The sequence below is a fragment of the Pollicipes pollicipes genome, unplaced genomic scaffold (genome assembly GCF_011947565.3).
Source record: "Pollicipes pollicipes isolate AB1234 unplaced genomic scaffold, Ppol_2.1 Scaffold_4740;HRSCAF=5597_pilon_pilon_pilon, whole genome shotgun sequence".
Lineage (NCBI taxonomy): Eukaryota > Metazoa > Arthropoda > Thecostraca > Pollicipedomorpha > Pollicipedidae > Pollicipes > Pollicipes pollicipes.
The window spans coordinates 34,618,660-34,633,009 of NW_023596545.1; the positions used below are offsets into that span (position 1 = coordinate 34,618,660).

The following is a 14,350-nucleotide window of genomic DNA, read 5'->3' on the forward strand; positions in this document are numbered from 1 at the left end:
GTGAAGTGAATGTAAGTTTGACAGTACAGTTGCCAGCTCAGCTAGACTGGAAACCGCTTTATGGGTTGGTGGGTAGGGCAACGCAATCTTCCTCCAGACAGACGTAAACGTCGGGCTTATTGACGGTAGTGGAGCTTTGTTCGTAATCTAAACCAGACTAGCTCTGTAACTGCCGGCCACCAGCTGCTTGGCGACGGACCTGTTGCCCGTGCGCTCTGCAGTGACGCCGGATGCTGTACTGTGACGCCCATGCCGTCCCCGGAAGGTAACGAAGTGGTACAGCACTCGCTGCGAGGAAATGAGCTATAGCCTAAGATAATGTTAGTTAATGTAAGATAATGTAAGCATGCAACTTGAGCGCTTTGATGCGATGTTGGTGGAATATTGCAGGTCTCCGGAAATACTTCCAAGCGTGATAGCATCAGCTCTCTGTGTGGCCACATCAGCTCTCTCCTACTGTTTCCGCTTCACTAAAGTTCATGTGCGTGTTCAAAATTCGCACCCACGCCACCAACGCAAATGGGTTTTGGACCGTTCATAAATAACGGCACGCATTTTGGCCATTTGTCAGCCACTCCCGTGGTTACGCCCTGATTACTCTGGGCTGGGCTGGGATAGGGTACGGGAATGCGAAATACCAAACAAACTTTGGGTGTTTTTCCTGCGCCGTCTGCCGGCAGCAAATAGCGGCAACCCAGCCAGTGTGCTGAAGTTTCGTCATGTTTTGTACATAGCTGGGTGTCCGCCGAGTTGCAATATTCCCTTGGATGATCGTCAGTTTGTCGCACAAGGGTGCCTCGGTTCGGTGTTACTTTGGGTGCTTAGAGCCCGGCGTAAACAATGCTTTGTTCGAGAATGAATATATCTCAAACGCATATACGACGCTCTAAATAATAGACAACCCTCTTTTGCTTATTACCTGGTGCGCAATGCTTAAAAGGTGTCAAAAATAGGGAAGAAAATATATTTCGACCACTAACCTTATGTGCAAATAGATTATAATAGTAGCAAGTAGAACTTGTAGCGTACGTCTGAGTAAAATCGCGTGTATTTGGTCTGCTTACACACCGATGCACTTTACTCCGCGCAATTGTTTTAGTGTTTTCATGGGAACACCATTCCTGTCGTTAGGAGCCAACACAAACCAAAATGTTCAAGTTATTTCATATTTTTGGTAACTGGCGAAAAATGAGACACCGATAGTGTACTGGCTAAGCTGCGCGTCTGGGAGGTACAGGCCTGGACCCCCTGTGATGCCGCCCCCCCCCCCCTGCCAGAGTGGGAGGTAGGCGACACCATATAGCCTCAGCGTGAGCGCTTCGTGAGGCCCCAATGACGGCGGTCAGACAAGAATTGTTCGCAGCGGTATCCATGATGTCACGAGCTCTTTTGATCACTTTAGCTCTTCGCTGTCCAATACATGATATTCGCTCTCAACTCTAAATAACCACCAGAAGTTGTTATTGGAAATCCCCGCCTTTGAAAGCAATCCCTAGATGGGCAAGTTTTAATTGTCTGCCATCTCCAAGCATTATGCCTGCTTGGGAGGTCTTCTCCCACGGCTCTTCGCCGTTCCGAGAACTAGGTAACTTTGATCACGGCCATGACGTATATGAGAAATAGCGTTGGCGATTTCGCCACTAAGTTTTCAAATCCGGACCCAAAGTTAGGCCCCTTTGTCTCTTGCGCGGCGAACGGAGGTGTCTGGCGGTCACTTTCCACTGGAACCAGGGAGACGCCCCCTCGCCGAGCCGACGTTTATCGGGAGTCGCGCGTCCCTGGATCTTTGCGTGGCAGCGGACCCTGTGTTGGGACCGTGCAGCCAGTGTTGGATCTGGTGTTGGAATTCGCAGATGTGCTGGCTGGAAAATATCCGAGCTTCGGACGGCAGTCGCAGGCTCGATGTGAAGCCCTTGGTTCAATCAGACGCAAGCCTTTGGTAGCTTGACCTTTGCTTTGTTCAGCTAGCTAGCATTTTCCGCATTGTTGTGACGTCCGGCGAATTGTACCGTTTCGGGTCAGCTATATTTTTTACGGCAGTGGACGTAGACCAAATAATTGCGTTGCCTTGATTTTATCTGCAGGATCCTTATGGTCTTAAACATTGTAATATTTTTCTTTCCAATCGGCTTTTGCTTCCTCCCCGTTATTTGTTTTATTCAAAATTTGGTTTTCAAGTCTTCCGTCACAGCCATATGCATAACTGTTTGCTGACGGAACTAACCCGAGACTAGAAGTCCGGGAAGTGGTGCCCTCCCCACCCCGAGTAGTCAGGCTTAGCGTATCCAGAACCGCAAAAATAGTTACAAAATATTTTGCACTTTTTGCTTAGTGGATGCCACCGTGATGTCATGGACTAACGTGCGGCTGTTTTTCTTCGTAAGCGTATAGTGCAGACCTTCGCTACACGTTCCTGTGCTCATCCCCCAGAGGCCCCATGTTTAAGCCAGTGATTCTCTAAATAGATATTATAGCGTAAAGAACGAAAACTGACAAGAGCAAGATGTCATATGGATCAGCAAGAGATGTCGCAGCCTTCTATCTACGTATGAAGGTATATTGTATATATTGTATATAAGTATATTGTATACAAATATATTGTTCGGTCGACTAGCCCATTTTAAGGGATTGGGCCTTTGAAAAGCTGTGCTTTTCCTTTTCAGAGCGAAGCGCAGTATGATTCTGGAAACTGTATTTCGAGCCCAACGCACGGAGAGCAACTCGACGCTTCAGCACATTACTAATCGAGAGCGGCACCCGAACTCCGGCCTGAGGGCATCGCCGCACCCCTTGCCATTGTGGGGATGAACTCGATATCGTTTCCAACGACATCACGAAAAATGATCCCTCTGATCTGTAGTGCGTCCCCGCAAGACATCGATTACCGGGACAAGCGGACCGCGCCGCGAGCCGTCTGCCCCGGCCGGACGGTTGCCACGGGAGGATACTGAACGCTGCAGACCGCCCGGCCGGTCGTACAAAGGCACTCCAATCTGCCCCGGAGCTGTTATGGATTTCGTCTCGTCCGCGCGCGGAGGGCGCAGGTGTCGGCTAATTCCATCCCGGCCGGCTCCCACTCGCTCGCTGAATGTTATCCCGCCCAGCCAGGCGGAATCCGGGTGCCGCCGATTCGGGCGGGCTTTTGAGCGCGCTGCATGGCTGGCTGGGCGGGCTCCGTCCGCTGGCCGGGCGGCCCGCGGGACGCTCGGCCGGCGGATGGAGAACGGGGAGCGGCGGGCCGGCGGCTGATGGGCCCCGCGGGAGGCGGGCGCGCGTCCGCTCTCACGCGCCGGCCCGACGCGGCCAGACCTTCCCGGCCGTATGCTAATGCGGCGGCGGCGGGAGCGGCGAGGACTGGGGCCCGGGGACCGGGGGCTGGGGAATATGGGGACAGGGCGGCTGGCACGGCCGACTGGGGACCTCGGCTGATCGATGAGCGTTGGGCTCTGCGCGGCGAACGGTCGGCTCCGAGGTGTCATATTTGAAGACGGTCGCCGGGCTGGGCGGGAACGACACAGATGTCGGCGTGAAGTTGCAGGATCCTCTGGAGACGGGGCAGACGGATGGTTCTTTGGCCGTCTCCGTGCGGGAACTGTTTCCACTCGTGACGCTGACAAGGGAGGGGGTGAGAAACCTGCCGCCATTTGACCCCAAACCGAGCCAAAGCCGCGAAACAGGGATCAGCGGCGAGTTCGGTGTCTGAGGACTGCAACGATGTCCAGTTAAAGTCAACAGGTGAAAGCAACTGGTGACCTACTAGGTAAGGTCAACCTTAATCCTTAAGAACATGAGGTCGAAAAAGCTACAACTTCTTGGAACAAAAGTGACACTTTCCGAACAGACAGGCAGACAACCTTAATCTTTCTCAGTTTCATCGCAGAAGGTGACCAAGACACATGACACGTACATTTATTTTGCATCATATGTCTACCTTCATTCACTCCATTTACGTCATTATATACTGATTACGTGCCCACATTGGCCGTCCATTGCTAACACATGGACACGCCTGCCAACTGTTACAACATGCCTCCGCAAACCCTCAGAAATTGCGTCATTATTTGGTGACCTGACGTGGTCCGGGACCATTTGTTTCAGACATGCGTGATGAACGGGTCATCAGCCGTGCTAAAACGCCGGGGCCGCCTCGGAGGGTGTTCCGCTGGGGAGAGTGGCCACCCTTCCCCGCCGTCGGGGGAGGGTTCCCCGCGCGGTGCAAATGCGTGGAGGGTGCAGCCTCTGGGTCCTCTGAGAGCGGCAGAGCGGGGTGCAGATGCGTGGGCCGGTGCAGCCTCCGGGTCCTCTGAGAGCGGCAGAGCGGGGTGCAGATGCGTGGGCCGGTGCAGCCTCTGGGTCCACTGAGAGCGGCAGAGCGGGGTGCAGATGCGTGGGCCGGTGCAGCCTCCGGGTCCTCTGAGAGCGGCAGAGCGGCGGAAGGAGGCAGGTCGGGCCGAGCTGGCCGGCGTGAGGCTGTAACGCTGGCCAGTTCATCTTTTATGGACGAGGAGCGTGGGCACTGCTCCCGTAGTTACTTCCACTCGTACTTCTGAATGACTCTCAAATGATCCAATAGCTGTTCGTTACCTGGCGGACCAGGAAGGCCAGGAAGTTTCGTCAGAGGTTATTGCTGGATCGGCCTCGGAACTTGCAGCGCCGAAAACTCAGGGCTTGTGTTTTAGTCTGCCCTATCGGACTGCGCCGACTGGGCTAAAAGCACGCGTGGCTTCAGGCAATCCTCGGCACGCTGGCCTATGCGGATGCACACTGGGCGCCGCAGCTCTTTTGGGTGTGCCAGGGTCATCAACCATTCGGTGCACACCTGGCGCGCAAAACCTTACGGAAAAACAGCTCTATGAGTGGACCTTTGCAACGATAGTACTGACGTCATGAGTTGTCGCTGGACTGGCCTTGGTACCTCGAGCGCGCGAAACTCAGGCCGCGTTTTTAATCGATGTTACCGGGTCGTAGCCGTCTGGGCGCGGCGAAAGCCTTTCTTGCAAGGGCTGGAAAGTACCGGTGGTCCAGTTGTATTCAGTTCAGCCAACTTCAGTTGGTTTGCTCAGATTCGTCAAAAGAATGGGGGCGGGGGGGGGGGGGGGCGGCTCGGTTCGTTTTCGTGAGTCCTGAACATAAAGCCTTAAAGACTCCATGCTCTGGAGTATGTCTCAGTTTCGATTTGCTGCACGATTGACCATGGAGTGAATCGCCTATCACAAAGCACGACGTTCCGTACTGACGCCTAGCGGTTGCACAAAACCACATATTTCAGCATCGTGAATGGAAAACTGCAGGGATCATGATTAGGTGATTGCGCGCTCTATTGACTTAGCAACTCCCTGATTAGATACAGCAAGTTAAGAGCTGTTGCACAGTTTGAGCGTCACGAACGAGACGTGCAATAGCAGCGCGGCATGAAACAGCCGCCTTTGTGTACTTGTCCGTCGATTGCAGCCACAATCTGTCGGTTATCGTGTGCCCCCCCCCCCCCCCCGCACGGCATACCTTTGCCTGCGGTCTTGCTGACATCGAGTGGCTTCGAGAAGACTCATAGTCAGAACCCTTCCGTATTGGCAGTACGCAAATTGCGCTCATTGATGCTTGCACCTCACGAAAAGATGGTAAAAGAAGGGCTATGCTTATTTCTCTCGTTTCCATTATTGTGAACAGTACATTGGTGTTACTTATGTAAGCAACCATGCTGAGCCATCAGTACATTCTGTTTTTGTGATAAATTAACAGGGGATTTGAAAGGCAATGCCCCTTCATATTGTCATAAGGAAAATGGCGCCCAACGTTAAAAATTATGCGTAATTTCCGGTGGCGGCGCAATACTTGTCAAGGCAGGCGCAAAAGCTCGATCCTCACACGGCCCGGATCCTCACCACGAGCACTTCCTGCGCAAAGGGCTTCTCGTTCTCGTCAGCGCGTTCCCCGCGGTGGATGTCGCCGAGCGGACTTTGCGCCTTGTGCCGGCCTCCAGAATGCGGACGTGTCTGATGGCGGTGTGGCAGAGGCGGCCGCTGGTGCGCGTGGCCCGCTCTGCGGCCGCCCCCGGCCGCGGCGGCTGGGCTCGCCTCTGACGCCACAGCGGCTGGGCCGCGGCACGTGTCGCCCATTCAGCCGCCGAGCTCCGCCCGGGTCGGTCCGACCTCGCCTGACCCCGCCGGTGGCGACCGCGCATCGACTCGAGGTACGGGTCGAGCCGGGGACGGTCGCCACTGGGTGGAGACCGCTGGCCGGCCGTGGATCACCGGTGGCTGCTGGAGCCTGAGGTGACCACGGCGGCACCACCGAATTGGGCCAGCTCCTGAAGGGCTACTGCTGAGGCCCGGCATGTCGTGTGGGGCGCACCTGTGGATGTTGGCGAACGTCTCGTCTGTTGTGTTCTTCTGCAGTTCTTCCCCCATCGTCGGAAGCATTCGTATTCCGTTTCTAGCGAATCTGTCTGCCCCTGCTGCTCCTCCACCGCTGGCAGCGTGGCCGACGATCAGCCATGTCGAGCCACCTGAGCGCCCCTTCAATGCGCCCCCTGCTCCTCACGGGCCCGGCAGTCACGTGCTGACCCCCCGCGCCCGGCGCGCTCCCGGGCGGCGGCTCCCGTCAGGGGACGGGGCTGTCGCGGTCGGGCGCCTCTGCTCATGTGTTCGACCGGGTCCCAGTGTTCTGCGCGACGCCAGGTGAGCCGTCGAGGAGAACGACCGCCGCTGGTGCGGGTCGTCCGCCTCCACCAAACGGATGGGTCGGCCGCCGCGGCCACCTGCCCGCGGCGGCCTCGTCCGCTGTCGCCGACGGTCGGGGCACAAGCGGCGGCAGAAAGATGGCAAGTGTGCCGGCAATACAAATTTCATGATGGCGTTCTCTGCGCTCCTTCCGCGCCTGCCCCAGGCTCTAGTACTCTGAAATATTGAGTGGCGGTGGTACCTCCGGTCGGCGACTCACGGCGGCCAGTGTGCAGAACTGGCCTGCGGCGGACGCCCGTGGTGGTGGCCGCGGCAGCAGCCGGGCCGCCGCCGGGCCGCCGCCGGGCCGCCGCCGGGCCGCCACCGGGCCGCCACCGGGCCGCCACCGGGCCGCCCGCCGGGCCGCCACCGGGCCGCCACCGGGCCGTCACCGGGCCGTCACCGGGCCGCCGCCGGGCCGCCGCCGGGCCGCCACCGGGCCGCCACCGGGCCGTCACCGGGCCGCCACCGGGCCGCCACCGGGCCGCCACCGGGCCGCCACCGGGCCGCCGCCGGGGCCGCCGCCGGGCCGCCACCGGGCCCGCCACCGGGCCGCCACCGGGCCGTCACCGGGCCCGCCACCGGGCCGCCACCGGGCCGTCACCGGGCCGCCACCGGGCCGCCACCGGGCCGTCACCGGGCCGCCGCCGGGCCGCCACCGGGCCGTCACCGGGCCGCCACCGGGCCGCCACCGGGCCCGCCGCCGGGCGGGGCTGCGGTCGACCGGCGGTTGCGGCCGACGGAGCGCGGAAGCTCTCGAGCGCTGCCGGCGGCGCGCCGGGCCGTTCTGGGGCCGTATTTCCCACGACGCACCACCCCGTGGCTCCCGGGGGCCCGCCCTGCGGCATTTGATCGCTCAAACTGGACGTGGCCGTGGCAGGCGGCTGCTGCCGGAACGCCGCCGGGCGAGCGAGCCGCGCTGCAGCGGGCGCCCCGGGGGATTACGCGCCCGGGCTCTGCCCGCGGCTCTCTCGCCGTCACTCACGGCCGGTGCCCGACGCGACCAAGCTGGAAATGTTGGCCGCTGGCTGTGCTCGGTCGTGTTAAAGAGCCCTGACGCGAGGGGTAGCGCGGCTTATTCATCCTTTATGTTGGCATTCCAGTGCCTTTTGAAGCCAGTTCAGAGACATGGAGCGTTTCCAAGCACATTCATTTTCCGATTAGAACACGATTACGGTACTTTTGCTGGCGATTCATGCATTTTAGGTCTGATTCAACCCTTGTGGGCGAAAGAGTGATGTCTTGCTGCATCCCATGGCGGCCACAAGTTGTGCCCTTTCGCCCTCCCAGCCGGTTTGTCTGCTTGGCTCGCTTTCCGTCAGCTGGCGGAGCCGCGTTTTACGACTGCCTCGGACCTCCGTGAGCGGTGTGCTGCGATGGGCCACCACTCCCGCGGCCGCCGGTGGGCCATTCATTGCCATCAGGGTCGGGCCGTATGGCGGCCGTTTGACCCCGTGTCGATCGGCGGACGGGTGGGGCGGCTTGTCATCGGGACTCGCCTCACGTTCTGCCGCTGTCTGGCTGCGGGGGGCGTTTGCCGTCCGACGGAGGCCGTTGAAGCCGGCGCGCCTCCGGTGGATCGGCACAACTGGTGCGCTGCCGTCGAACGGGACGCCGTCCGTCTCGACCACCCCCGGGGCGCCGCGGTTCCTGCCAAGTGGTGGTGTCTTCAGGGCTCACGGACGGGGCGCCGTCCGTCCTCACCACCCCCGGGGCGCCCCTACTCCTGTCAGGCGGCGGTGTCTGCGGGGTTTCACGGACAAGCGCCGCCTAGGCCAAGCAGAAAGTGCGGCGGAAACGCAAGTGCACCTCAGTGGAGGATAAAGGACTGTCAGATGCAGCACTGGGAATGTGAATTGCCACCTCGGTCACGTGACTAGTCCGGGAAATTTATTTTCTGCTCATATGCTTCCCCAGATGTGCTGATGTGAAATGTCTGATGAAATGGAAGTATGAAATGAGTCTGAAGCGTCTTTGATGGGCGATTGACGCGCTTTTGTTACGTCCGTCGGCTCAGCGACGCGTTGGGTCGGAATGTCCACCAAACGCCAATGTCCGCCAATGTCCACCAATGTCCACCAATGTCCGCTAATGTCCGCCAATGTCCACCAACTGTCAATGTCCGCCAATGTCCACCAATGTCCGCCAGTGTCCGCCAATCGCAATCCGATGATTGCACGGCACCACCCCGTGTTTACGGAAGGTGGCCTGCTTATTTGTTCTGTGTATCTGTAGTTCTGCTGCTTCTGTTCATGACGTCAAAGACTGTCTTCATTTCGTCTGAAGTCCGCCCGTGGCGCTGCCTCCAAGTGCTGACGTGGCTCAGCGGACCGTGAGGGCTGCAGGCGTGACACACTCCTCTGCTATTCTGGTTGTTTTTCGTCTTTACGCCGGTCGCTTACGCTGTCGGGGCCCCGCGTCACGCCGTGGGAGTGCCCCGGGATGGTGTGTGCGGTATGTTCTCGCCCCGGGAAGGTGTGAAGGTGCGGTATGTTCCGCCCCGGGATGGTGTGTGCGGTATGTTCTCGCCCCGGGATGGTGTGTGCGGTATGTTCTCGCCCCGGGATGGTGTGTGCGGATGTTCTCGCCCCGGGGATGGGGTGTGTGCGGTATGTTCTCCGCCCCGGGATGGTGTGGCGGTATGTCCTCGCATCGGGATGGTGTTGGCGGTATGTTCTCGGTTTCGACCATATCGGGCCCCGATGATTCACGGGTATTTTCGGCGCTGCGTGATGGCGGCCAATTAGGCTCGGCTGTATGGGCGTACGGGGCTGATATCCGTCCTCGGGTACTTCTCATTTTAGGCATCGCGGGAGGCCCTCCACTTGGAAGAGTCCCACTTGAAGTCACTCGAATCCCGACTGATGTCCGACCTGAAGAGGCGTGCTCGGGAGGAGGAGGGGGCTGGGCGAGGCGAGTGGAGCGGGTGCGTCCTTTTCCCCACTCGTAGAGCTGAAGCCTCGGGCCGCCATCCGCACGACCCGCGCAGCCGCCGGCGGAACCCGCTCGCCGTCCGGGTGCGGTGCGATCCCCGGGTTCGATCGGCCGCAGCGCCATTGATTGGAAGTCCGGCGCTGGTGCCGCCTGTCGGCCCCGCTGCCGGTAAGGGCCGCACCGGTGCCCCGTGGAGGCGGCCCCTCCCCCTTCTTCCCCCCCCCCCCCCCGCCCCGCTCCGCCTGGTCCCGCCGCGGCCTGGTGCGGGCCGGGAGCCTACCGGCCGGCAGTGCGCGGCACCCTTCGTTGTGGGAGTCAGTCGGACGAGGCGGCCCATCGACAATGCGTTGATGCGGAAGCACCCCACGGTGCGCGATCACGTTGGCTGGTCTGCACAGGTGGTCCGTACCGGCCCCTGTGCCTGGAGCTGTGCTGAGGACGCAGTGTGAGCCCAAAGCGTTTCAATTTGGCAGTCGTAGAATAGGAGCCTCCAGAATGGCATGGAAGAGGAAGGATCATGGTGCGGATTTCAGAACTTTCAGATCATAGGCTTTGCTTGCGCAGCGCATAATTTCTCTCCGTGTTGTGTTGTCCGTTTAATTGGTAAACACAGGTGCAGGTGCTGTGCTTCGAAAAATGCGCTGAGAGCGACTGTTGCTGCGGCCGTCGGTGGCGGGGCGTTGCCGGCCGGTCGACCCTCGGCCCCGGCCCCGGTCACCGCCGTCCGGGGCCGCATCTGAACGTTCCCACGGCCCGCACGGCGCCGAGCGGCGCCTGGTCGCGCGCCAACGTGGCCGCCGCCGTCGCCGCCGTCGGCGCCGACCAGCGTGAAAGAGAGAGAGAGAGAGAAAGAGAGAGGCCGGCAACAGGGGAGGCGGAGGATGAGAACCGACGAGGAGGGAAGGAGGAAGAGGGAAAATTCTCAGGGGATGAGGAGGGTAGAGGAGACGCTGCTGAGGAGGACGGGCGGGAAAGGAGCGGAGGAGGCAGCCGGTTAGGAGGGCGAGACAGCGACGAGGGGTGGCGCCTGACTGGCAGCGCCTGACCGGCAGCGGTATGTGGTCTCGCCCGGGGCTGCGCCGGCGGCTCCTGCATGCTGGTCCGGAGGCCCTCAATAGACAGCGGCTGCCAGGCACCTCGTATAGATGATGCTGGTGCGGTGTTCGGTATGGGTTGATGTTGGCGTACTGTCGGCCTGGGTGATTGGGAGGTGTTTGGCCTCGGCCAACGTCTCAATTGCCAATAAATGCGAATAATCATAATATTTTAATTTCACCTGGCGAGGTAGCCGTCTCGAACTAACGCTGCGTCTGAGCTCTGTCTGAGCTTTGAGTGTGCAGTTCGTTTCGTTTCAATTCATGTGCCTGACACGTCTAATGGCGGGCTCCTAGTCAGGCCCAGGGTTGACGAAATCAAAGCAATTTTGGCCCAAAATAACCGGATACAGTGTCTGAGATCAAGCCCGGGGGCTCACGTTGGTAGCATTGACGGTCGTTTACCGTGAAGCACTTTGCCGCGCTCAATAGTGGACCGTTTGGACGGCGAGTAACGCTGCACAGGCGGGCCGCGCCTGGAAGACCCGGGCGCATAATTACAGCGCCTCGCGCTCCTGAGATATTCGTCGGAGCGGCAGCGCCGGCGGCTGCTGCGGTGAGATCCGGCCACTTCGGACGGCCGTTTGACGCGCCAAGGCAAGCGGCCAGACGGCCTGGAAAGATCCAGGTCAGTCCTTTCGTCCTTTGTGTGGCCTCAACTGGGCCCTTTGTGGAGCCAGCCGTGACCTTCGGCGCGTTGGGACGCGGCGCGGGTGCGCGAGACGTTGGAGACAGGACGAGGCGGAGTGGGAGGCGAGGACTGCCCGGACGGCGAGAGCTCCAACACAGGTCACTCCACACTTGGCTCTGTGCTGGAAGCAACAATGTGCTTCGCGCAGCAGCATCGTTGTGTGGTTTTTGCTGGGGCTTAGTCTTAGTCCTCACAGGTTTTTTTTCTCGTTAGACCACTATGACAGTGCATACAGGGAGAGGCTTGCTAAAGCTCGAAATATCCGTGGGGATGGGTGTGGCACCCCCCGCACCCAATTGCACCGTGAAAGCGTCTCCTCTAGGTCCGTGCTTTTCCGACCATATTGCTGACGGCACTCTTCCGGGTCGTACATCGCGGATGCAAGGACCGTCCATTTTCTTCGATCTCTACAAGTTGATGGTGGCGATTATCAAAGCACTGACCGATTCTTTATAAAGCATTACCGGAAATCTGCGCCAGCGTTCATAAATGGCGCGCGGCGCCGCTGACGGCCGGCGGCCGAATTCAATGAACTTTATCAATGCGCGCCACCGGCCGACTGTCGGCCGCTCGGCCCTCTCATTTGGCGCCGATGTGCTCAGGCCGTGAACAGACGACGCCGATCTCCGGGGAAGAGTGGCGGCGCGGGCGTCGTATCATACCTGCTATTGGCCGCGGCCGCTCACCTGTTGCGGCCGGGCAATCGATAGGCGCGGCCGCTAGCGCGCGGACCCTGCGCAGTGGATAGACTCGCGCCGCGTCCGGCCGGCCGGCGGCAGCGGGCGCATTCCCTCTGTTCGGCTGGCGGCGGTCGGTGCTGCTCCTGGCCTCGCCGCTCCTCTCTGCGTGTCCGGCGGCCCTCGCCCGCTCTCGCCTCTCCGCCCAGCTACGCCCGCCTCGTTTCACCTTCTTCTGTCACCCTGGAGTCGTCCGCCTGCGTCGAAATGGTGAGTGGCAAGTGTGGCCGACGTAGCGGGCGGGTGACGTGGCGCCGCCGGCCTCAGGTCAGCCGGCGCCGGCCGCGCTCGGGTCGACTGCAGCATGCGCCGGGGGCGGGTCGGCGGTGACATCACCCCCCCGGCGCCATGACGTGGCCGCGCTGGATGCAGACGCCCCGTCACGCAGCGCAGCGGTGACGCTACGGCGGGCACCGCTGGCCGCCGAGCGCTGGGCTGAACGGCTCCATATACGGGCGGGGCACGTAGGGCCCGGCCCAAGCCAGCCAGTTGCCTGTCACATGGCTTTCTCCCAGCCGTGCCGCCCGGGACTTTACCTGTTCACGAGCGCAGCTGACGTAACCGGAGCCTTGTCCGCCGACTGGCCACCGTACGGCTGCCGGGACCGGCGCCGGCAGCCGGCCCGGGCGGGCGGCAGCGGCGGGTCAGACCGCCGCCGACGCCGCAGGCCGCCGGTCATTATGAGCGCCGTTTTTTGCCGGGCGGCCGGGCGGATCGCCCGTCGGCCGTGTGATTACGGCCGGACGGCCTGCGAACGCCGCGGTCGGCCGCTCCCAGGCAGCGGCGCTTTTTCTCGCGCCGGCCGCCGGCCTCGGCGGCCCCGGCCTGGGCGCGGCGCCGCCGGCACCTGGCTAACCCGCACCCGGCCGACCCACCGGTCCGCCGGCCAGCCGGGCGGGCGGCCGCATTCTGGAGCGGCCCCGGCGCGGCCAGCTGGCCGGCAGCGGGCGCCGGCCGGGCCGCCGGGCCGCCGCCTTTGTCAGCGCCGGCTGGCCGGCCGGCCAGCTGCCCGGCGCGCCCCTGTTACCGGGCCGCCCCTCGCTTCGTGCCCGCCGAAGGCCACAGCGCTCACAAAAAGGCTCCCCGGGATCGCCGGGACGCGCTCCGTTTGAAGGGGAGACGGCCGCTGGGGCCGGTGGCTCGGTGCGCCGCTCGCTCGTCGGGATTACAGAGCGGCTCGGTCGGCCGGCGGCGCTCTCCCAGCGGTGTCGGCCGCCTTTCGAGAAGCAATCCCTTTCGGAGATTGTCGCCCGGCGTCTCGCGTTCGGAGGCGACCGAAATTCAATTTGCGACTAACAAATGACGTTTGAAATGTTATTTTCCGAAAATGCGGCAGCAGCCGGAACTTCTCACGGTTTCAATTTAAAACTTTCCGCTCGAGGCTCACTAATGAAATGCCGGTGGCTAATCTGCCATTAAGTGCCGCGCGACGTTCGGCGCGGGTTTCCGGGCGGCGTGTGAGTGCCGGTGTCTGGAGACGGCTGCAGTGCCTCCTCCGCCGGCCGCGCTGAGTGCGTTTTGGTGTTTGAGAGACGCCGCCAGACGCTGCTCCCCGCCGCCGGCTCCCCACTGGGAGGCGTCCCGCGGGTCTGGGGCGGCCTTGAGCGGGCTGGCGGCGGGGCGCCCTGGAGGCGGCCGGGCGAAGCGGCGCTGCCGCCATGTGGAGCGGACGCCGCAGCCTTGGGCTGGCGGGCCGGCCGGCCGGCGCGGCTGAGCCGGCCGGCAGAGCCGCAGCTAACGGGACGCGCGGCCACGGCGTGAGAGGAGACGACGGGCGCTCAACCGGCGCCATTCGGGCCGCCGCACACAGTGGCCCGCCCGGACTCACGCTTTGAGCGCGACTCCACAACATATGGCCTCAGTCTGACCAAAAGTAACCGCATATTTTGGTAGAAATTAGCAGTTAATGATTGTGCTTGCGATTGTGTGACATCTGGAGTCGGTTCGCGTCTCCGGGGACCCCACGCCCTGACATTTAGAATATGTGTTTTGCGGTTGGTAGTAGAAAGTAGCCGAAGGTAACGAAACCGGCCAGAGAAGGGGCTGGGTGCGCAATTGGCGGCCCAGGTGAGAGGCCACGCGAGGGAGGGGCTGGTCGGCGACCTGGCGGCCCCAGTGAGAGGCCGTGTGAGCGACTCAAGGCCGGCGCTCACCTGATCCCTAAATGTGAACGTG

The 14,350-nt window shown here is 61.4% G+C and overlaps 1 protein-coding gene across 1 annotated transcript in view; it reads right to left on the reverse strand.

Annotated features, from left to right (window-relative positions):
• Positions 1 to 8,439: 8,439 nt before the first annotated feature.
• Positions 8,440 to 14,350, reverse strand: part of LOC119098267 (uncharacterized) — a 10,172-nt gene continuing 4,261 nt past the window's right edge. The window contains exon 6 of the mRNA XM_037221189.1: positions 8,440 to 8,445. Coding sequence (XP_037077084.1) covers positions 8,440 to 8,445 — 6 coding nt within the window. The remainder of the gene's footprint in view (positions 8,446 to 14,350) is intronic.